The 21,055-nt window shown below is 52.7% G+C and overlaps 10 protein-coding genes across 10 annotated transcripts; 5 read left to right on the top strand and 5 right to left on the bottom strand.

Annotated features, from left to right (window-relative positions):
* Nucleotides 1–1,588: 1,588 nt before the first annotated feature.
* On the top strand, nt 1,589–1,969 carry N7477_007179 (uncharacterized protein; the record flags this gene model as incomplete). The annotated part of the gene is made up of 1 exon (XM_056968842.1): nt 1,589–1,969. The coding sequence occupies one exon, from the start codon at nt 1,589–1,591 to the stop codon at nt 1,967–1,969; it is 381 nt and encodes a 126-aa protein (XP_056821638.1).
* Nucleotides 1,970–3,797: 1,828 nt separating this feature from the next.
* Nucleotides 3,798–4,925, top strand: N7477_007178 (uncharacterized protein; the record flags this gene model as incomplete). The annotated part of the gene is made up of 1 exon (XM_056968841.1): nt 3,798–4,925. The coding sequence occupies one exon, from the start codon at nt 3,798–3,800 to the stop codon at nt 4,923–4,925; it is 1,128 nt and encodes a 375-aa protein (XP_056821637.1).
* A 521-nt stretch (nt 4,926–5,446) lies between these two features.
* On the bottom strand, nt 5,447–7,369 carry N7477_007177 (uncharacterized protein; the record flags this gene model as incomplete). Its single annotated transcript, XM_056968840.1, has 5 exons — nt 5,447–6,802; nt 6,865–6,951; nt 7,052–7,104; nt 7,161–7,269; nt 7,319–7,369. The coding sequence occupies 5 exons, from the start codon at nt 7,367–7,369 to the stop codon at nt 5,447–5,449; spliced, it is 1,656 nt and encodes a 551-aa protein (XP_056821636.1).
* A 404-nt stretch (nt 7,370–7,773) lies between these two features.
* N7477_007176 (NADH:flavin oxidoreductase/NADH oxidase) lies at nt 7,774–9,105 on the bottom strand (the record flags this gene model as incomplete). The annotated part of the gene is made up of 2 exons (XM_056968839.1): nt 7,774–8,871; nt 8,935–9,105. 2 exons carry the CDS (start codon nt 9,103–9,105, stop codon nt 7,774–7,776), a joined length of 1,269 nt encoding a protein of 422 aa, XP_056821635.1.
* Nucleotides 9,106–10,360: 1,255 nt separating this feature from the next.
* On the top strand, nt 10,361–11,491 carry preB (alpha-factor pheromone receptor STE2; the record flags this gene model as incomplete). Its single annotated transcript, XM_056968838.1, has 1 exon — nt 10,361–11,491. The coding sequence occupies one exon, from the start codon at nt 10,361–10,363 to the stop codon at nt 11,489–11,491; it is 1,131 nt and encodes a 376-aa protein (XP_056821634.1).
* Nucleotides 11,492–11,903: 412 nt separating this feature from the next.
* On the bottom strand, nt 11,904–13,249 carry N7477_007174 (amphiphysin; the record flags this gene model as incomplete). The annotated part of the gene is made up of 3 exons (XM_056968837.1): nt 11,904–11,926; nt 11,979–12,998; nt 13,066–13,249. The coding sequence occupies 3 exons, from the start codon at nt 13,247–13,249 to the stop codon at nt 11,904–11,906; spliced, it is 1,227 nt and encodes a 408-aa protein (XP_056821633.1).
* A 793-nt stretch (nt 13,250–14,042) lies between these two features.
* On the top strand, nt 14,043–15,803 carry N7477_007173 (IscS subfamily cysteine desulfurase; the record flags this gene model as incomplete). Its single annotated transcript, XM_056968836.1, has 2 exons — nt 14,043–15,152; nt 15,381–15,803. 2 exons carry the CDS (start codon nt 14,043–14,045, stop codon nt 15,801–15,803), a joined length of 1,533 nt encoding a protein of 510 aa, XP_056821632.1.
* An 800-nt stretch (nt 15,804–16,603) lies between these two features.
* N7477_007172 (DUF3712 domain-containing protein) lies at nt 16,604–18,088 on the bottom strand (the record flags this gene model as incomplete). The annotated part of the gene is made up of 3 exons (XM_056968835.1): nt 16,604–17,277; nt 17,360–17,784; nt 17,838–18,088. 3 exons carry the CDS (start codon nt 18,086–18,088, stop codon nt 16,604–16,606), a joined length of 1,350 nt encoding a protein of 449 aa, XP_056821631.1.
* A 611-nt stretch (nt 18,089–18,699) lies between these two features.
* Nucleotides 18,700–19,587, top strand: N7477_007171 (oxygenase MpaB family protein; the record flags this gene model as incomplete). Its single annotated transcript, XM_056968834.1, has 1 exon — nt 18,700–19,587. One exon carries the CDS (start codon nt 18,700–18,702, stop codon nt 19,585–19,587), a length of 888 nt encoding a protein of 295 aa, XP_056821630.1.
* A 264-nt stretch (nt 19,588–19,851) lies between these two features.
* On the bottom strand, nt 19,852–20,278 carry N7477_007170 (uncharacterized protein; the record flags this gene model as incomplete). The annotated part of the gene is made up of 2 exons (XM_056968833.1): nt 19,852–19,902; nt 19,961–20,278. The coding sequence occupies 2 exons, from the start codon at nt 20,276–20,278 to the stop codon at nt 19,852–19,854; spliced, it is 369 nt and encodes a 122-aa protein (XP_056821629.1).
* Between the last annotated feature and the right edge of the window lie 777 nt (nt 20,279–21,055).

Genomic DNA, 21,055 nt, shown 5'->3' with positions numbered 1-21,055 from the left:
CCAAAAAGGGGAGGAGAAAGGGATCCTCAGGGCGATACAACTCCTGGCAAAACCCGATGGAATGAAAGAGGTGAAGAAAGACAAGACAAGACAGGGTCAGCGAGAGGGAAAGGGAGGGACGTGAGACGCAAAGGCAAAAAAAAAAAGGAGCAGACGGAGTGAGACTAGAGCGCGATCGTATTGCTTGGTCTGTCTGCAAAAATAGACATCTCTAATCCCGGTGGGGCTTAGTCTCGAGCGACAGCTCTGATCTGCCATTATTGAACTACGGGTTTTGTCCACTATGATCACTCCAATGTTATTCTGATTATTCTGATGCAACAATGCACATACCCCATCCCTTGGTACCCGGGACGCGCTGGGCGGCACGTCCAGGGCTGCAAGATCGGTATGGGGCACGGCGTGTCAGGGTCCCTTGACCCTGTGCTTACCTGGAATTTGAGAGATGCGCTACAGGCTACGTGTCGTTGCATGGAAGACATTCGTAGGGTGGCCATGTATATAGGCGGGTACTTATACCAGCCTAGGATGACTTTTGTTTGTTTTTGTTTTTGTTTTTGTTTGGTTTGACGTTTTCTCTTTTCGAAGTCAGGGATACAGGGATTCAGGGACACTCAATTTTTTCCCTGAGCCCTTTTCTCCAGATCCTCCACACACACTTGACTGGTTTAGGGAGTGGAACCGGTGCGCTAGGAGCCGAACCCAATCAACCGACTCCACTTATGAAACAGTTGGTGAAATAATCATCCTTGGTCCTGCTCATTCCACATTCTTCACGACTTCTCCCTTCCCGCGGTATGCTAGCGGGACCTCTTCTTTAAGGAAATAACCTTGGGTTGGGGAAGATTTTCACTGAGTGGGAACGATAAATACTCCGACCACCCGCTAATATGCTAGCCCGGAGTTTACTTGTCCTAGTTTTGCCTAGACTGACCCAGAGTACCCAGAGTCCCTCCAAAAGCTCGGTCTTGACCTGATTGGCACCTGACTCGAGGACTCAGGCTGTGCACTGTCACAGGCTCTGCATGTGCACCGACCCTACGCCCCTGTCTCAAAGAGTCGCCCCCCGTCAGGTTCGTCTCCTGTACACTGCCTCTTTTTGTCATGGACTTGCCACCCTCGACATCTCTGTCTAGCTTAGATGTAATTTCTGTATCAGGTGTATTCTATAGTAGATCACGTGGAGAGGAAAAGGTTGCGGTAGAAGTTCAGAGTGTACCAAAGTTGGATATATATGTAGCCCAGCGAACTGCCCACCTGCAACCCTACCCCTCCAACTATATGAAGCCAATCGTCACTCTCATCTCAATATGTCGGGTCAGAGGGCTATGATACATGGATCACTATAACCAAAAGTTTCGAATATCCTGTCGTGTGATGCGAAATGGAAAGGGACAGAATTTGATAGTGCTCGATTATTTCCTTTTTGAAAGAAGAACAACACATTAAGAAAATAATCCAAGGCATGCAAACAGGACATAGCCAGAACGAGGACACAACCCTCACTCCATTGCTTCATCCAGCTTCATCTCTCAAAGCGATCCTTTCTAGACTGGTGGGTTGACCGACAGACGTTGAGCGGGTGGCGATGGCGAGCGCAACGGAGCAGACACCGGTGCGGACACTTGCTCAGACAAGACCGGTATTTGCCGCAGCTGATGCTGCACATGCTGGTACGACTCACTGTCATTCCAGCGATGCACAGCATCGCGCGCGGCTCCATCTTGCCCGGTGGTTGCTGCAGCCGTGTATCAAGGTCGTTGGCGACCTGCGCGGGAGGCATTTGGACAGCTTCAGGACCTTCCTTTCTGGCGCTTTGATCAGTCGCCATGTCGGTCTCGCCGTCTGCTCATCTGCCCACTGTTTTGCCCCCCTTGCCTTGAACCGCGCTCGCAGTGCGCGTCGACCGAATGATCTGCCGCCCGACATCGCCTCCAGCTATGGATTTGGATATCTACCATTTCATTGAACCCTCTAGAGCCCTAATATAGTTGTATTAGCACCCAGAAAACATCTGTAGAAGAATAAAAAAGTACAGTAAAGCAATTGTGCCCGACCATGACCGGCTGGTCATCCCTGATGCGTTCTTCACCCGGTTCGCGAGATGAGAAGCTCCCGCGAATGAGCAGTGCGAAGTGCCGATGGTGGCATTAAGCCCTATTGGACGATCTCTGATATTGAAATAGTCAAAAATTTCCGCCGCTTAAAATGGCTGATGTCACTAAGGAAGAAAGTTTTGGTCGATAGCCTGGGTGTGTCAACACGACGTGGGTTTCTAAATCCATAAAGTTGCAAAGAAAAGAAAAAAAAAAAGTCTTTCCACAGCGAGCTTTGAGACGCTAATTGACCAGCTAAATAAAATCTCATCGATCAGAATTCAAAGCAGCGCGTGTAGGAGTGTCAGTTACCCTTGGAGAAATCTTCTGCCGGTCGCCGCGTGGCTGAGTCAAAAAGGCAGACGTCTTGCTCTCTGAATTGTATTGTCAACAAAAGTCCATCGGTCACCAATCCTAGCATGTTGGCGTAGGGGAAACGCGCCGTAAGTCACCTGATTTTCATTAACCTATGAATTCAACTAACCAATTAATAGGGGCTCATAACCCGGAGATCCCTGGATCGAAACCAGGACATGCTATCATATCCTTTTTTTTTTCTCCTTTCTCTTCTCTTCTTTTTTGTACTCTTTCTAGCAAACATTCCTTTCCCCCCCCACTAGTCCTGTTGCATACCCTATCTTCTAGGAGGTTGCTTAAGAGTTGGTTGTGATCTGCAATTTCACAGCCCTAGTTGGTGGCGGGTGTACTGTGCACCTAGCTACGCCTCTCGTGTCTCAGGAAAGCCCCTTGTCAAGCACCTGTAAGACCATGTTTTTCATTTTTTCCGACAGTGCGTCGATCCGCTAACTAGGATTCGTGGATCAAGGTCGTCAAGCAGATAGAGACAGTCTGTACTATATATTTGATTTACCTCGGCGCCCACAGTCCTCCCACGTCTATCGTCCATACTCTAAACTCCGTATAACGGATACGAGGTCCAATCTATTTTGGTGGCTGACGAAGGAATGGCAATTTCCCGGGCCGATGATGATCCGAGCCTAGACCCATCAGTACACAATACGCCCACAGCACGCAACGCTGTACGATATACCACGTCCTGCAAGGTGCCGCAGAAAGGGCGTGAAACTGCCCTGGACAGAAGCCTCTAGTCGTATATATGAAGAAAAAAAAAAAGGAAAAAAACAAACCGACACTCTTTGGGTTCCCATCTTTACCTCGCAGTAATCGCCTACTTTTCAAGTCGAAAGAGCTTATGGAACCCGCGCTCAGACCTCCGGTGACTTGGCCCCGACTCCTCATTTCCCAGCGAACGTTCTCCTCTTCCTCCTGCATATTCATCCGATCTTGAACGCTTTTCGACTCTGGACGATGACCGTCCCAGGTCCTTGATCTGTTCTACACATTCCTTTGTGATGACCTATTCCCGCTCACGACTTGACGCCGATTGAGCATCCACACTCCTTTTTCCTCTTAACTGTTCACTGTTTCTCCGTTTTGAATCCCCCACCGTTGACCGGTCATCTACGTCTTTTTTCTCTTATCTCGCTGTGATCCTCTTGTTACTCTCTCTCTATCCCCGCCATCTTTTCTCGCCCGCCATGACCCCCCGAACTCTTCGATTCCGCGACCACCTCGCCCTATAGTGACTTTTCCCCCTCTAACTCCCTCTTCAAGCGCTGTGTAACATGTGCATCCTCCGCCCCGACTTGTCCCACTTGTGACGACGGATACTTCTGTTCTATGACCAGCCCGAGCTGTGATAGATGTGCGAGCACCAAATGTGTCTTGGATGGCAACGCTGCCTCCCAGCCCAAGTCTAGCGGTCCCAATGTCGGTGCTATCGCCGGTGGTGTGGTCGGCGGTGTGATTGCTCTCGCCGCCCTTCTTCTCCTGATTTGGTGGTTCGTCATCCGTCCTCGCCGTGAAGAGCGCCGGTCTCAACAGGAAAAGAGTGACACGTTCGCTGCCCAGCGATCGGAGCGCAAGTCAACCCAGTCCATCGCCTCAACCGTCCTCACCCGTGCCTCCAACGTCATCCAAATCGCATATATTCCCGGTGTCACCAACCGATCACCCCCGGAGACGCCTGCCTCGTTGGTACCTCCTGTTCCTCCACTGCCCGGCGCAACCCCAGATCAGCACTTCTTCATGCCCGGTGATCTGCGAGACTCTTCTTGGACCGCCACCACCGGCCACCAGAGTATCTCGCCCACCTTGCGTAGCAGTGTGGCCACTACAATTTATCGCAACGACGCCATCGTCAGTGCTGTTCCCGCTCAGCAGATCCAGCGTTCTCGGGCAAACATTGTCAGCGTACACAACGGCCCTGGCGGCTCCGGTGACAGCACTCCAACACAACCTGTTCCGGTCATGATTACTCCCAGGGATGCGCCCGCGGTGCCTGCTATCACCTCATCACAGCTCGCCAGGGCCGAAGCCATGAAGGCTGGACCTGGCAGCTCGATTGTGGCTCGCCAGGTGGTTGCCAAGCCTGTGATGGTTCGCGGGCCCTCGATGAAGAAAAAAGATGGCCAGTCTAGCACGGAGTCTAGCATGAAGGAAGTCAAGCCCAGCACTGCGAACTCGGCAAATAGCAGTAACCAATTCGGCCATCACACCTCAACTTTTGACGACAATTCATCGGATGAAGATGATGATGACACGCGTCGTTCCACCCCGTCCCACTCGACGGGTGCAAAGGCGTCGGCCTCGGTCAAAGAAGACTCACACTCTAAGAGTCCCTTCTCCGACTCGGCCAGCACCAGCCACATAGCCTCGGCACAGATTCAACAAAACTCCCTCTACGCCAGTCAAACACCGCCCCCGCGTGTGCAAAGCCCCTTCTCAGACGCAAATGAAGTTTCATAAACGACCTGGGTTCGATGGGCGCACTGATTCTTTTATGTGATTCTCTTCTCCATTTCTGTCAAACCATCTTTCATTTCCTTGTATGAATATGAGACTTGGTACATTTTTGGGCGTCGGTTTGCGTTTCCCGAGTGATTTTGTACAGCGAGATGGCACTCGGAGCGGAACAGTCAATTGAAGTCAACTTCATCGATGCATATCGTACCTCTAGGCTCTCCATATTAACTTGTAATCAAGATTCCCAATATACTTTGTATCCACGTCTTGAAAGGCCTGTCTAGATTGAGAATCCAAGGCCACTGTACATGTTTAGGGATGTCTTAGTCGGTTCAGCCTGATGAGTGTGACGGTACATGAGAGCCGGAAGTATCCACCCGTGTCCATGGACTGCTCCAAGGTTCTATTATATCTCGGTAGGCATGTAACCACTGCCAACTGCTCTAGAGCGCAAACATAATTATGAGGGTATCTACAATGGTCTACCATCCAGCTTGAAAATGCACGGTCAAAAAATGGAGCCATCACGACTGGGTTTCTTCCAAGCCCATTCCACGCCCGATCTTGCGAATCAATGCACGTTTAAGGAAAGCCTCCCGCGCAAGACCACGCGTATGTCGGGACCAGGAGTCAACGCCAATAACTCCACGGACAAGCGCTGCCTGTAACGCGTACAGCGCATGCTGGAGACCTTGCTCCTCTGCCACCAAATCATACAACTGCTTTCCTACCACAGTAGGTGCAACCAGGACCTCGTCAATGGGAGGTAGACCCGACGGAGAGTCTGAAGACCTAGCAGCCGCAGAGGTCGATGCTGCAGAAGATGAGACGGAGGCCGACCGAGCTTGAGCATCCGCGATGGTGGCATCTGCACGGTAGATAGACTGCTGCAAGATTGCAGTGTTGGATTGGAGCGTTGCGTGGAGGGAATTGAGCGCAGCGAGTTCACCCTGAAGTGTGGCCATTGATGCCTGCAACGAGCGCGACTGAGAGACAAGCGACTGTGATGCAGAGTCGGACTGTGCTGCTTGAGCTCGCAAGGTCTCCGACAGACTTTGAGATATCGCATGTAACAAAGCATCTTTCTCTGGATTCGGTGGGATCGGTGGCGCAGGCCCCGTGGGCGCGAATGAGGGCAACTCAACCTCAAATGGTGACGTGAGAAGGTCTGGCGTTTCCTTCGTTGCTGGCGCTGCCGGGGGTGGATGTAAGCTCGAAAGATGTGGCGAATCTGTAGGGTATGGAGGCCTCGATGACTGCGGAGATTGAGACCGGTATCCCGCGTGATGTGATGGTGGTCCTTGTGACAAATGAGGTGGTTGCTGTGCAGACACATGAGGAACAAGTGGTCTAGGCTGAGGAGCGAAAGGTCTATGCTGGGACCCAGTAAAAGGCCCAGTTGGCCCATTGGCGTTCCTGCCATAGGGTGTTTGACTTTGGTATACCGAAGGTGACGTGGTTTGTTGGACAGGATGAGGCGAAGTAGCGAATGGTAGAGGTACATGACCACCCGGGCTGGCCATCGGAGCATGGCTTAAGGAGCTGATTCGACTAGGGTTATAGTCCTTGGGAGGAAGCGGGGGCAGTGGTGGGGGAGACTGATATCGCTCCGCTGTCTGTGCTGGCAGTTGCTGAGGCATCGTGGCAGCTCCAGGCTTGGGTGGCAGCTGCGGAGGAGTCTGGCTACCCGGAGCTGCAGATGGCGGTTGCGCATGAGGTATTGGCGCAGGCCCCATGCCCGGTGGCAGAGGAGGTAATGGGGGCGGGGTTTGCGTCTGTTGAGTCTGTGGTTGAGGTGGCATCTGTTGTCGATTTCGAACGGGGGGTTCCTTCGCAAAGACCTCCCGGAGAATAATGAGGAGATCGGAAATATTCGATCTCTGATTAATGCGCAAAATGGTTAGCATGGATTTCGTCGACCACGTAGAGTTGTGACACTCACATCCCACGCCTCAGCCCAACGTGCCAGGTAGTGATGATACACGCGCCCTTCAAGCGTAACATGCTGTCCAACTCGAACTGCCATGTCCTGGGTTGGCGTCACATAGACTATAGGGGGGCTCGCGAGGATACGTGTTTGGGATCCATAGCGCGAGGGGGAATCGGTATGTCGTGCCACGGAAAGTCACAGGTAGCGTGCCCACAAGGTGCAGGAGCAAAGCCGAGAAGCCATTCTCGAAGGCTAAAAGGCAAGGATGTCAGAGTCACTTCCAGTCGCATAGAGTTCTGTTGACTCACTGTATACGTCGGTCCGAGGGGCCAGCGAGGGGTACTGAGCGAGCGCATTCGCGACGTCATGATAGGTACGGTTGGGATCTTGGTACGTCTGCTTGGGGTCGTAGTGGTCCTGAACAGGGTGTCAGTTGGCCACGACGAGGAATGAGGGAGTCACGGACCTTGGATAGGACGGAGTATAGCCAATTCAGCGTCCTCTGGGAGACCGCCATGTCGCTGGGAGGTGAAAAGGGTTGAGTCGCGGTGCTCCGCACGTCTTCCCCGCAACGCTCTTGGCTTCCCGCTACCGACGTCGAGTGGTCAACATGTCGATTGTTCCAAGTTTGACTACACTCTCTAGCATCACAAGCATTACATGCATCATGGGTCTGAAGATAGCATTGCCTGTCGAATGTTTTGAATTTATTTGCGAGTCTTTTCCGACACTATGGGCTGCTTTGACTTGTTTGAAGATATTGCGACATCCTAGGTCTCTGGAAGTCTATTCTATTCTCTCCTCTGTTACCTCCTACTCGATCATATCTCAAGTTTAGACTTCAGGGAATGTCATTAAATCATCAATGTCTATGTCTATAATCATGTCTATAATCATGTATATAGTTCATGCAGAAACAACCTAATCAAAGATAGAGGCCTTCATGGAGTTGGGCTGAATGTACTCCGACGCATTGCGGAAGCTGGTGAATCCCCAGCGAATCTGCGCAGCCATGGCGATCTCCGTGTCCAGGTCCTTAGCGAAAGCCCAGGCCAGACCAGTGTCACGCTGGAAGGCACGACCAACCAGTATGAGATCGATTCCCTCCTCATTCAGAATCTTCTCGGCAAGCTGGCCGTTGTTGATAGTACCCACCGCAGCCACAAGCAGCTTGTCGCCAACAGCCTTCTTTACGGCAGCCGCAAAGGGAACCTGGAAGGCAACCGCAGATTCCACCTTCTGAGCAGCGTGCACACCACCACTGCTGATATCGATCAGATCGATAGCGCCCTGAGCTGCAAGAGCCTTGGCAAATTCGACGGTGTCCTCCGGCTTCCATCCCTTCTCCTCGGGCAGGCTTTTCTCCAACCAGTCGGTGGCAGAGACACGTAGGAAGACGGGCATGTCCGCACCAACCGTATCACGGGTCAATTGAGCGATCTCGAGAGGCAGGCGAATGCGGTTCTCGAAGCTACCACCGTACTCGTCCGTGCGTGTGTTCGACGAGGTGCTCAGGAAAGAGGACAAGAGGTAGCCGTGCGCGCTATGGATCTCAATGAAGTCGACGCCAGCGGCGACAGCACGGCGAGTCGCCGCAACCCAGGCATCCTTGACCTCCTGAATGTCCTCCTTGGTCATAGCCTTGGGAACGATATCACCGTCGGCAAAGGGAATTGCGCTAGGGCTCTTGACATTCTCAGTCCAGCCACCAACGGCATTCGTAGCGGTGACACCTCCCAACCACGGGGGAACCGTGGAGGCCTTACGACCGGCGTGGGCCAGCTGGATACCGATCTTCTGGCCCTGGCTATGAGCGAATTCCACAACCTGCTTCAGTGGAGCAATCTGGGAATCCTTCCACAAGCCTACGCAACCAGGTGTAATGCGGCCCTCGGGAAGGACGCCGGTGGCTTCGATAATGATCATTCCGGGGCCACGCTGCGCGATGCCACCGTAGTGAGCCATATGCCACGCGGTCATGTGGCCATCCTCCGCACTGTATTGGCACATGGGCGCAACCTGAGATTATATAGTGAGTACATGTTTCGGGAAGATCAGGATCTGACACAACATGAGACTTACACCGAGGCGGTTTTGAAAATTCTGACCGCGGATGGTCAGGGGCTGGAACAGCTTCGGAATAGGTTTGCCGCTGGTCTGGGGATTGCGCGCAGTGCCCGCCGGCGGGCTCTGGGCCGGCGTGTAGTAAGAGATACCCTCCGCGGGCTTAGTGGGAACGTCGGGCCAAGTCATGATGGAACTGTGCTGAATTGGAATAATTTGATCGTCTTCTGGGCATAATAGGTCCTGTATGGTGCTATATATACTCCCCCCTCCCTCCTCTCCATAGCTGATTTCTAAGCTAGATAAAAGTCTTCGGATATAAATCGGGATGAGCGGCCCACTGTCAACCACTGTTCAGGTATTCTTGAAAGTCTCCCCCGGACCATATATTCCGTAAAAGCCGTAGAATATATTCCAGGGGCAACAATTGAAGTTTCCGATTCGCAGGAACCTTTCGGGTATGGCTTTGTCAGAAGTCTATCCGAGTTGAGTGGCGAAAGTCTCCGTTCGGCTCAAGGATCGACCGATTCTCCACTCGTAGATGATCGCATGGACTGCATCGAGGCGGTGGGACATTTTTTCAGTTTCTCTGATTACGAGATGATATTCTCCGCGGGGATCGAGTGTCTGACTTCCCGTGATCAACCATCCTTTTTCAATACGACTCACAACGATGGTTTTCATGGCGTGGTCCTGTCAAAGCTATGCGGAGGCTCAACCCTGAGAGGAGCTGGAACAAGTGCCATTGCAAACGGCTGCGGATCTAAATAAGATCAGAGTCTTCAACCAGATGATCCGGATCCTAGCTGAGTAGAAAAGAACGAATAGGTTATGGTCCATGGAACAATACGATCCTTCGAGCTTTGAACACATTGACTTGTAGACCATAGTCACCTAGGTCATCGTGACACACTGGGATTGAGATTCTGTAACAGTCTTTTTTTTACATGAGGTTGCCCTTTTCTAATTTCCCAAGACAAGAGAATCAGCATAGGACTGTCATTTTTTTGGGCCTTGATTGGGGATAAAAGTGAAAGTGCACGACCACACGACCACCATTCCACATAACCCCACCAGGAATATCACACGCATTACAATCACCACAATCATGGTAACCCGCTGCAAGATTCCCCGAAAGAAGACAATGTGGTCGTCATACAGGTCAATCCAGACTCGACCCTTCAGACATCCGCCATCGCAGCCTGTCTTTGTTTTCCCGTCTAGGCATTGTGACGCCTCCGGCTAAGTATTGTTCTCTATCACCACACCATTTTCAGCTTCAACTCGATCCTTTCACATTGTCTGTCTCGGTCTACGATGTGTGATTTTTCCTGGGCTGCTCAAAACCCTGCACCATGCTGGGTCCTTTTATACTCCTCAAAGACCTGCTGCCATCCTCGAATACTCACTCCAATTTACCGACTCGAACAAAATCCCATACATCATGAACGTTACCTTTCCTGACGGAGATCCTGACTTTCAGGTGGTTCATTTCTGGAGATCCGATGGCCAAGAGGTTTACGTGGACATCTATTCACTCGATATGTTCTACCAGTACAATGTTCGGATATGCATCAATTATGGCTCTCAGCTCGGGGCGTCGGTCGTCCTGCTGGTCTTTCTACTTCTCCTGACACACAGCGACAAGCGCGGCTCAATGGTTTTCATTTTCAATGGCCTGGCATTGCTGTTTAATATCTTGCGACTGCTCTTCGAGACCATTCATTTTTCCACCCCTTTCGAAAAGATCTATCCCTTTTTCTCTGGCGATTACTCGAGCGTCGGGTCCAGAGCCTACGCCATCTCCATCTTAGGCACCGTCTTTGAGACCATGCTTGTCATGTGTATCATGGCCTCATTGGTCGTGCAGGTGCAGGTGGTGTGCAAAACCCTGCGCCGTCGATACCGAAGACCTTTGCTCGTACTGTCTGTGCTGGTAGCATTGGTACCCATCGGAGTTCGCATAGGATGGATGGTGATCAACTGCAGGGCCATCATGGCACTCGAGAACACAGGGCCATGGGTGTGGCTCCAGAGCGCACTCAATATTGTCATTTCTGCCGCTATCTGCTTTTTCTGTGCCATTTTCGTCGCCAAACTGGGTCATGCGATCAAACAACGCCGCCGACTGGGTGTGCGAGACTTCGGTCCGATGAAGATTATTTTCGTCTGTGGTTGTCAGACCATGACGATCCCTGCTCTGTTCTCGATCATTCAATACTTTTCACAAGTGCCTGAGCTTGCCGACAATGTTCTGACCCTCGTCACCCTTTCTCTGCCGCTGTCCTCGATCTGGGCCGGCGCGGCACTAGAGAACACCCAGCGGATCGAAACACCTCGCAGCCCCCGCAACCTGTGGCGCGCGCTCGCCTTCAATCTGAGCCGATCGATGCCTACAAATCGTTCGAGAACCGAGATGACTGCCACGGGTTATACGGGGCAGACCTTGTGCTATGTAGATCAACAAGTCAGCAAACATTCGCACGACTCGGAGATGCCCCTGGCAATCTCGGTTGAGCACGATATCTCTGTCGACTCTGTTAGAAATTCTCGGAAGGACACTTCTGTCGTTTAAAGGCTGCGGGTGATAGAGAATGACCAAAGTTTCAAAAACATTCCTGGCGCCAAGCACACCCGAATTCGAAGATGGGCACATTTCTATCGCTAGTTCCTTGCACTCGTGTACATTACCAGATACAATCTTTAATCGAGCTCTCAAAGACAATGTCTCGGATCACTGGACGAAAGTAAGTCAAGGAGAACAAGTGGAAGATCAGCAAAACCACAAATGTCAAGGCTTTATTATACTGCAGGAATCTCGGTTCCCTAAATGTCGGATCCGACGTAGCATCAGCTCAGCACACCAAAGTCTTCCCAGCTGAGCTGAGCGAAAAAAAGAAAACGAAGGTATTTACAAAACGCTCTATGTAATAGCACCGTGTGCGCCAGAGCACGGAAAATCAAAGCTAGACGTGACAAGCACCGGGTTATTGCAACTGCACATAATTGGCTAAAGCGATTGTTAGAAGCACGCGAGAGAACCTTCAAGATCCGACACTCACCAGGGAATTGGCCTTCTCGGCCATCAATCCGCCCAGTCCACCACTCGTTCTGACTTTCGGTACGATGAACGATCTCGATCACATCACCCGCAGAGAATCCAAGGTCTCCATGGGCTTGAGCCTCGTAATCGTACAACGCGGTGACCCACTCCACTGGCTTGCTGAGGTGGGAAGGCTTCGGCTTGGGAGGCGGAGGGGCAAGCTTGGACTTGGCAGCCGACGAGAAGCTGCCGGTCGGACTGGGAGTGGCGGCTGATGAATATGGGGGCGGGGGATTATCGGTCGAGGTAGAGCTGGACCGCCCGCGGTTTATCGAGCCCTTGGCCTCGAGGCCCTTGGGGCCTAGTTTAGAGCCGGATCGACCGAGTCCCTTAGTCTTGAAGTGGACGATTGCCAAAGCCTCGGCCTGCTCCTGTACGTTGCCTCGCTTCTGCTCAAAAGCCTCCTCCACGTCGAGGTTGAGGTTGAAGTAGCTGATTTGCATGCCCTGCATTTTCTCGTGCAGAGTGTAAAAGACATTGAGCTGCATGTAGTAAAAGGACTGGAAGAGCGGGCGGATGAACTCGGCCTCGAGAGTGAAGAGCTTCGGCAGCTCCTCCTTCATCAGATCGTTGTAATAATTGAACTCCTGGGTCGCCTGCTCAACATCGTTCTCGGCCTTGTACAGAGCCTTTTCGTCCTTGATCGACTTGTCCTTCTTCTCCTCCAGCTTCTTCAGTGTGGCACGGCGACGGTCGTAGTCAAGTTTCTTGTGGTCACGTTTGACGGCGACCTTTCGGATGACCTTGATCACCTCCAGCAGCTGGTCGGCGGGGCTGATGACGCGCGCCTCAATCATCTCCAGCTCCGGCGCCAGGGCCTCCTGCAGATCCTTGACGATAGCCTCATATTCCTCGCAGGCTTTGATGCCCTCATGGTTGCCTTCATCTTCAAACGAGTTGGGATCGGAGGCGCGGCCCGAAATGGGCTTGTAAATCTCGGCGATTGCTTTGGAGAATTCGATCTGGTGGTTCAACATGCCTGGGAGCGGTCAGCGAACTCGATCCTTCTTGAGCTGCAGGCTGCGGAGCGATCGGGTCAGTCTCACCGTTGATGGCCTGGAAGTATTTCGCGGACTCATCGTGCAGCTTCTTGGTCTCCTTCTCGAGCTCTTGAAATCGGCGTTCCGCATCGCTATAGACCGCATCTTGCGTGTGCTCGCCGATGTTGAACTTCAATTTCAGCTGCTGTGGGGCACGCGAGAGGCTTTTTTGAAACCCCTTGAAACTCATTGTGAATGTGCCTGAAGCCTGAAGCCTGAAGCCTGGGAGTCTGGAAGTTCTTGGGTTTCTGAAGGTCAGAGAGAGTGGAAGAGTTGCGGATGGCGGGGTGGTAGAATCCGAGTCCGAAGGCCGCTTCTCTCTCCGCTATGACATAGACGATCGCTTGTGGCTGTGCCTTGGATTCGCACTACTTCTGGTGCTACCACCCTTAGCTACTTTCGGACAGACCGGGTTTTCTTACGTGCGTTCTGGGAATACTTCACGCTAAACTGCGAACACCGCATCGTGTGGCGCATTGGTTTCCCCTACTTCACCCACAGGCACCAGAATTCCGCTCGGAGGCGCTTCCGTGGCGATCTCCCACGTTCCATTGCAGCCCTATGTGATGAGGCGGTGCAGGACGTCATCTCAGACCCCATTACACCGTACTAGAGACTCTTAGCACATTTTCTTCCTTTGGGTATGTAGTCGCGACTCCGTCATTGCGGGCGCAGCTAGGTTCAACTCTACAGCGCGGATGATATTACCCAAGCTGCCCTGGTTCGGCCGATGGAAGGGGGTGCCTGGATCTTGTGAGACTGCGCAGACCCTTGTGCTATCTTTACTAGAGAGACCCTAGTAATGTCCCCTGCTCGTAGTAGGAAGAGTTCGCACGATCACTGAGATCGAGGCGTTCGGGCGCGGAAAAGCCTAAGTCCGAAGTCCCCGATCGGGGAATATCCCGAGTTATCGGAAAATGCGACCGCCCTGCCCGGTTCCTCCTTCCATCTTCACGCTTCTGTGAACAATTATCATCATCATCATGTCGTCCGCTGCACCCGCTGCTTGGAGACAGGCCTCTCGCGTCTATGCCAGGCGCCTGGCTTCCCAGGGCGCTTGGGCTGTGCCTCGCCGAGTGCTCGCCACCGGTGTCCGAGGAGGTCGGTCCTATGTCACCGAGTCCAAGACCAGTAACGCCCAGGTCAATGTTGAGACTGCGATCAAAGAGGAACAAAAGTCATTTATGAAGAAGGCCGGTGTCGCGCCTGGGAGTCTGGAGTTGCCCGGCTCCTCGACCTCTGGCGACGCCGCCATGAGTCCTTCCGCCGGTATCCTCAAGCAGGCTACTGTCATGGACCAGGGCACCCGCCCAATTTACCTTGATATGCAGGCGACCACTCCGCTGGACCCCCGCGTTCTGGACGCCATGCTCCCCTACCTCACCGGAATCTACGGAAATCCCCACTCGCGCACACACGCCTACGGCTGGGAGTCGGAGAAGGCTGTCGAACAAGCCCGCGAGCACATTGCCAACCTCATTGGAGCCGACCCCAAAGAAATTATTTTCACCAGTGGTGCAACAGAGTCCAATAATATGAGTTTGAAGGGCGTGGCTCGGTTCTTTGGCCGCTCAGGAAAGAAGAAGCACATTATCACTACCCAGACCGAGCACAAGTGTGTGCTAGACAGCTGTCGCCATCTTCAGGATGAGGGCTTTGAGGTGACCTACTTGCCCGTGCAGAACAACGGTCTGATTCGTATGTCGGATCTCGAGGCCGCTATGCGCCCGGATACCGCCATCGTCAGTATCATGGCCGTGAACAACGAGATCGGTGTCATCCAGCCCATGGAGGAGATTGGCAAGCTCTGCCGATCCAAGAAGATCTTCTTCCACACAGACGGTGCTCAGGCCGTGGGCAAAATTCCTCTCGATGTCAACAAGCTCAACATTGACTTGATGTCCATTTCCAGCCACAAGATCTACGGCCCCAAGGGTATTGGAGCTTGCTTCGTCCGTCGTCGCCCCCGTGTCCGTCTGGAACCCATTATCTCCGGTGGTGGCCAGGAGCGTGGTCTGCGCAGTGGAACTATCGCTCCCCACCTGGTTGTCGGATTCGGCGAGGCTTGCCGTCTCGCCGCTCAAGATATGGAGGTAAGAAACTCTTCTTTTTTTATGCTCATGATTGATCTTTGCGATGATTAAACAACTGCTTGAAATTTTTTTGGGAGGTATTCGGACGGTAGCTACATTCCCTTGAGGAATGATGTCCGGTATCCGTGAAAACCAGTGCAGGGGTACTGACCGTGTTTTTGTTGGATATTTGAAATGGTTGAAGCCTTGACGATAAGAGTCTGTTCGCTAATCTTGCCTCCGATCTAGTATGACACAAAGCACGTCGAGCGTTTGTCGAAGCGTCTATCTTCAGCCTTGCTTAGCATGGAGCACACCACCTTGAATGGTGACCCCAAGGCCCATTACCCGGGCTGCGTCAACATTTCCTTCGCCTACGTGGAAGGAGAGTCTCTCCTCATGGCTCTGAACGACATTGCTCTGTCATCAGGCAGTGCGTGCACCTCCGCCTCGCTGGAGCCCAGCTACGTCCTCCGCGCCCTGGGCAGCAGTGATGAGAGTGCTCACAGCAGTATTCGGTTCGGTATCGGTCGTTTCACTAGTGATTCCGAAATTGATTACGTCCTCAAGGCTGTCCAGGATCGTGTTCACTTCCTACGTGAGCTGAGCCCGCTTTGGGAGTTGGTACAGGAGGGCATTGATCTGAACACGATCGAGTGGAGCCAGCACTGATATCCCATCACTTTCTCTGCATCTATGTTTCTGGCATTAATTACGTTCGCTGGAGGCCAAAAAAATATCTCCCTCGGAAATGGCGTTGAATATTTGAGGTGTAACAACAACTCTGTACAGAATGAAGACTACTCCGATCATTAGTCTTGCAATAGTATTTCGTGTCTAGTCGTGAAGGTAGCCCGTAGCCACTGAGACAAAGTTCAACTTGAAATGAAAATATTAACTTGGGATTGAAATGCTATATCCTTGTGGACGCTAACGCCCGTAAACCCATGTCCTAGACCATCTCTCGACCAAATGGTACCTGTCCCACGGTATTTACTCCCCGCCCAACGCAGCTCCGCCGAAGCAAAATTGCAAGCGGCTGCAAAGCGACATCCACGTTTATGTCTGGGAAAACTACCGTTTGACCTCGGCCAAGGGCTGTTTGCATTGCGATTGACACTCTCACACACGGTAAAACATCGCCGTCCGTCATTTGTATGTGAACCGCCGATCATACAGTCATAACTTTATGTATTATCTTCTGAACCAGCTCCAGCATCTATAGTCTATCACGGCCATTCTGACCGGGGAACTCTAAGACGAGCTGGCCAGGTATATGTACAAGGAAAGAAAATCCGTAAACTCCATCCAGAACCCATGGGCCAGAGGGCCGTCGTCGGGGAATCAAAAGTACGATCGTGTCGGCGTCAGGAGACGTGGTGCGGCATCAAAAAACATAAGAGCGCCGTATTAAGCCAACCCACCCCCCCCCCAAAACAGGAAAAAAGAAGAAGGAAAAAAAGACGGTAAACTCAGAGCTTCATGTAGAGATTGGCTAGTGAGTCCAGTGCGGCGTCTCGCTTAACCGGGTGGATATTCTTGAGAGCTTCGCGGATATGCACGTTTCTCTTCAAGAGGGATGAGAGGCCGGAGCCGGAGCCGGAACCAGAATCCATATTTTTGAAGTCGTTTTCCAGAGTACTCAGAAGACCACCGCCCGTGCTATTAGACTTGGCGTAATCCGCGAGTTCGGTCAAGTTGAGGCCGTGTAATGTGTTCTTCAGGGTGTCCATAAGGGGCACTTGGGCCGGAAGCGTCAGCCCAGACATGACCTCGGTGTAGTAAGGCACGGTCTTGTTCTCCCAGACAACCGACTTGGTGATCGTATCCAGGGTCAGGTTGCCGGTCTTCAAAAGATTGGCCTGGGATTTGAGAACAGTGCCCAGATGCGCAAAGATGATGTCAAAGTCCAGAATGGCCGTCAGAGGGTGCTTGTTGTCCCCGGGCTTGATGGTCAGATCCTCTAGGGTGGCATTTCCAATGACCAAACCGCCCGACTTGATATCGAGGGTGATGGTGCCGATCTCGATAGTGAGCACGGATGGGTTGGGCAGCGTGGCGTTACCGACCAGGTTCGTGCCATCTGCTTTGGGGGGAAGCAGCAGAGCGCTATCGGTGATACTGAACCCGTTGAACGAATCGAGAGCTAGGTATCAGGTAAGTCGCTGTCTCAACTACTTCCAAGGAAAGAGGCGAAAGGAGAAAGAGGAGGGGGATATGCAGCTTACTCGGCGAGACGACGTCCTTGTCCATGACCACAGGCGATTTCAACACTCCCAAATAGGAGTTAGTCGTGCCCCTGAGCGACAAGGCGGTAGTTTTATCAAAGACGACGTCATGCACATAGCTGGTCCAGGTGGTCGTGTTGATGAGGGGTGTGTGCACGTCCGAAACACCGAGGGTGGTGTTGCCTTTGATAGTCTTGCCAGCGATGGTGACATTGCCCCATGGCGCTTTGGATCCAGTATCGCGCACGAACAGATCCAGCACAATGGGCTCAATGCGAACAGGCAGGGCGATTTTCAAGTTCAACGCTGATTCTAGGGTCAACTGGATGGACTCGGCGCGCGGTTGCATGACCGCCGCATTGACGAGGACCAGGTCTGACTTGTTAACCACCAATTGAGAGATGGCCGGGATTGCGACAAGGAAGCTACATGCGCCTGGGTCAGTATAGTTGCGTGAGGTACCGAATGCTGGACTTACAAGACGGGGAGGAAGATGGCGAGGAAGATGACATTTCCAATGAGATAGCAGCACCAGAATCGCTTCCAATGACGGGCCAACCTCTCCTTCCTGGATCGATTGGTAGCTAATGAGATGCCACCCGCGGACTGAACCTGCTCCAATTTCGGGTCCTCGCTCGTGGGGGCCAATGGTCCACGATGCACACCTAGAGAGTACTTGGCGTCATCGGAGCTCAAGTAGGCTGGCCGGTCGTCTGTATTCTTGCCCATGGTGTGTATATGAGAGAGAGAGAAAGAGAGAAAGAGAGCGAATCCAGTCACGTCAGGTTCAAGTCACAGATCCAGATCCAGATCTTAGGCCCAAACCTGGGGCAGGCTCGCGTTATTATGTTTCTCGCTAGTCTGAGATCACCTCGGGGCCCTCTCCAGGCGAAGGGCAATAAGCCCAGACGGCCCCGGACTGAGGGTCCCATCGATGTGGATTCCACTAGTCGCAAAAGCAACAAAACAATGAACCCAAGTGGACCGGAGAAGGGGGGGTCCTCGCTGAACGAGAGTCGGAGCAAGCTTGCCCAAGGTGGAATAGTTCCACGAGTGGAGGTGGGCACTTGGTGCAACTCCAGTAACGATCAGCACGGATGGCGATCACAACCGCGGTCTTTTCGTCATGGGGGAAAAGGGGGAAGCTTCACATGGAACCGAGTTCTGTCTTCCGTCGATTCCAAGTTAGGTTCACGCTTGACGATTCCCGGTCCACGACTTTCCTGGGGTTGCGGGGATTCGAGTCTTGGGGCCTGGTTTTAACGGGCTTTCCTGAGCCTTGCTGGAGATTTTTGGGATATATACTCTTTCTGTCTCCCATATACTACCAACCGACCATGATGTCGTCTTCATCTCAATCCCCCATGGATGAAAAGCCCGAGGCTGCTTTGCACGAGGCAGTGCCTGCGACAACCAGTGACGCAGGTCGGCTTCATGCCCTCGAGCAACTGGAGATCCTACCCCAGATTCTCCAGGAAGGCATTCTCTTTGCTGGATCGGGCGCCGCTCTCCTGCTCCAGGCGGCTCTGCCTGGGATCCGTCATGAGGAAACCACTGGTGGTCACAAAGAGCTCGCCACAGAGCTGGTGGATGCCCTCCAGGCCAATATCAGCTATATCTCCAATCTAGTGTTTGGCACTCGCGCGGAGCGCAAGACGTTGCTCGACCTACTGGCCCGTGGGGAAGCCCCAGGCCTGGGAGGGGGTCGTAACAACCGGTTTGCCCATCACCCACCCCTCCAGCTGTGGATGGCGGCCACTCTCTATGCCACCTCCACCGATTTCTACCAGCGAGTCTATGGCCGCGTGGACTACGAGACCGCCCAGCGCGGATACAGCGAGTTCACGTTACTCATGAACTGCCTGGGAATGCCCGCAGGCACCTGGCCCGAAACGCGACAGGCTTTCTGGTCCTTCTGGGACCATCAGGTCTCGCAGCTAACCGTTTCATCCGATGCAGCTGCGTTTGCAAAGGATTTACGGGAGAGTAAAGAGATGCCCGGCTGGGTCCAGAGGATCAAGCCCTTCCTGCGGTCTGTCACGATTGAAATGCTACCCCCGAACTTACGCGATGCTTACGGGCTGCGTTTTACGGCCACCACGCGCGCTCTCTACCGCACCTGGATGGGCTTCTCGGTGGCTGTGTACCCGGCCATGCCGAATAAAATGCGTTCCTACCCGCTACGCTACTATAAGGATCGTCTGCGTGACAAACTGAATGTGGTTTGATTGTTCGTAGGACTTTTATTCCCGTTTTTTTCTCGGTTTCTTTCCTTCTTCGTTCTGGGTTGATTTCTTTTTGTTCTTTGTTATTGTTTATGTTATTTTCTTCTTTTCTTTTGCATCCGTGTATATACCCATCTCACGAAGATACGCTCGGTGCACCGATTGAGGGTTCTGTGAAAGAGTGCAAAATTGTAAATATATCATATTTCCTTGCTTGATCTCGTATCATCATCGTTAATTGAATGAAAGTCATAAATTCGTGTCCCTCTACAAGGTTCCCAGCACTCCGCCCAGCAGCTTTGACACATCCTCCACGAGCTAGATCTTGGGTCAGTCGAGTATTACAGTCGCGGTCTGAGCGAAAAGGGTGACATACCGGTGTGGCATCCCCAATCAGAGTGGTAGTGTTGTCAACGAACTCCTTCGTCAAGAGACTGTGCGCATTGGTGAGGATATCTTGCAGAACCACGAGATTGGAGTCGGATAGCAGCTTGGCCGCGTTGCCAATGATGATTTGAAGATTGTTGATGTTGGTCTGACTGAGCAGGTCCTCAGCACCACTGAGAATGCCTGGCAGTTCCGAGAGAAGGCCTGTCGACTGGGGAGCTGGCATTGCAACGGGGTCCGGTCTGGGCTCGGGGGCCGCCACGGCAAACGAGGCCGCAGCAAGAAGAAGGATGCGATTGAAATGCATTGGGAACTAGTTAGGGAAGGAACCGGTATAGACCCAAGAAGAGAAGAAAAATGCCCCGAAAAGAAAAGCTCACCCTCCCCGTCCAAGCTTATAAGCGAGAATCGACCTTTTTTCCAAGGGTTCTCCCCACTCGATCCTGAACCATCTAGACTCTCCGTTGCGTTTGACCTGATCGGTCAGTCTTCCACCAAACGTTAGTCCACATTGGACCCGACGACAAAAGCCCCGAGGCTGAGGGGAAGTGCAGCCCATCACAGGTGCACGGCTCCAGCCGGATTAGCATGGATTCGCGATCGCGGATTAGGATTCAACGCCGAGGTGGATCGCCCGAATTTGTGACCGCGACCATCCAATTTCTCATGTGAGAGAGGCGACGTCCCACGGAACCTGGCTCAAGGTCACCTCCCCGCATCCTGAATCTCATCCCGGAGGACGCTGTATTCCCGGGGAAGGGGATCTGCAGGTGCTCAGGCACTTTGGGGAGGCGGCCTGTGGAGACATGTGGAGGAACTACACACTTAGTGCGAAGCTAGCGGAGACTTACAACCCTTTTCGGTGCCGTTCGCTTTGCTGCAACTTGGTGATTGAGACCTGGTCATTGGTAGCCCAGTGGGACCTGTCAAAAGTTCAAGCCCCTCGGTCCGCACGAGCTGAGGCAGTCCAGACGTCCGTGTGATCTTCGGCGTTGCTCTTTGGTTCGGTAAGGATCGACGTCTCTCCATTGATATACTGTACTGTACAGGACAGGATGTGTCTAGCATGCTAGCCTGCCGATGG

This window comes from Penicillium maclennaniae (assembly GCF_028827695.1).
Source record: "Penicillium maclennaniae strain IBT 15551 chromosome Unknown utg000006l:1.0-2513246.0:1.0-2515036.0, whole genome shotgun sequence".
Lineage (NCBI taxonomy): Eukaryota > Fungi > Ascomycota > Eurotiomycetes > Eurotiales > Aspergillaceae > Penicillium > Penicillium maclennaniae.
Note: the sequence above shows the minus strand (reverse complement) of the source record. Positions and strands in the feature narration are given on the sequence as shown.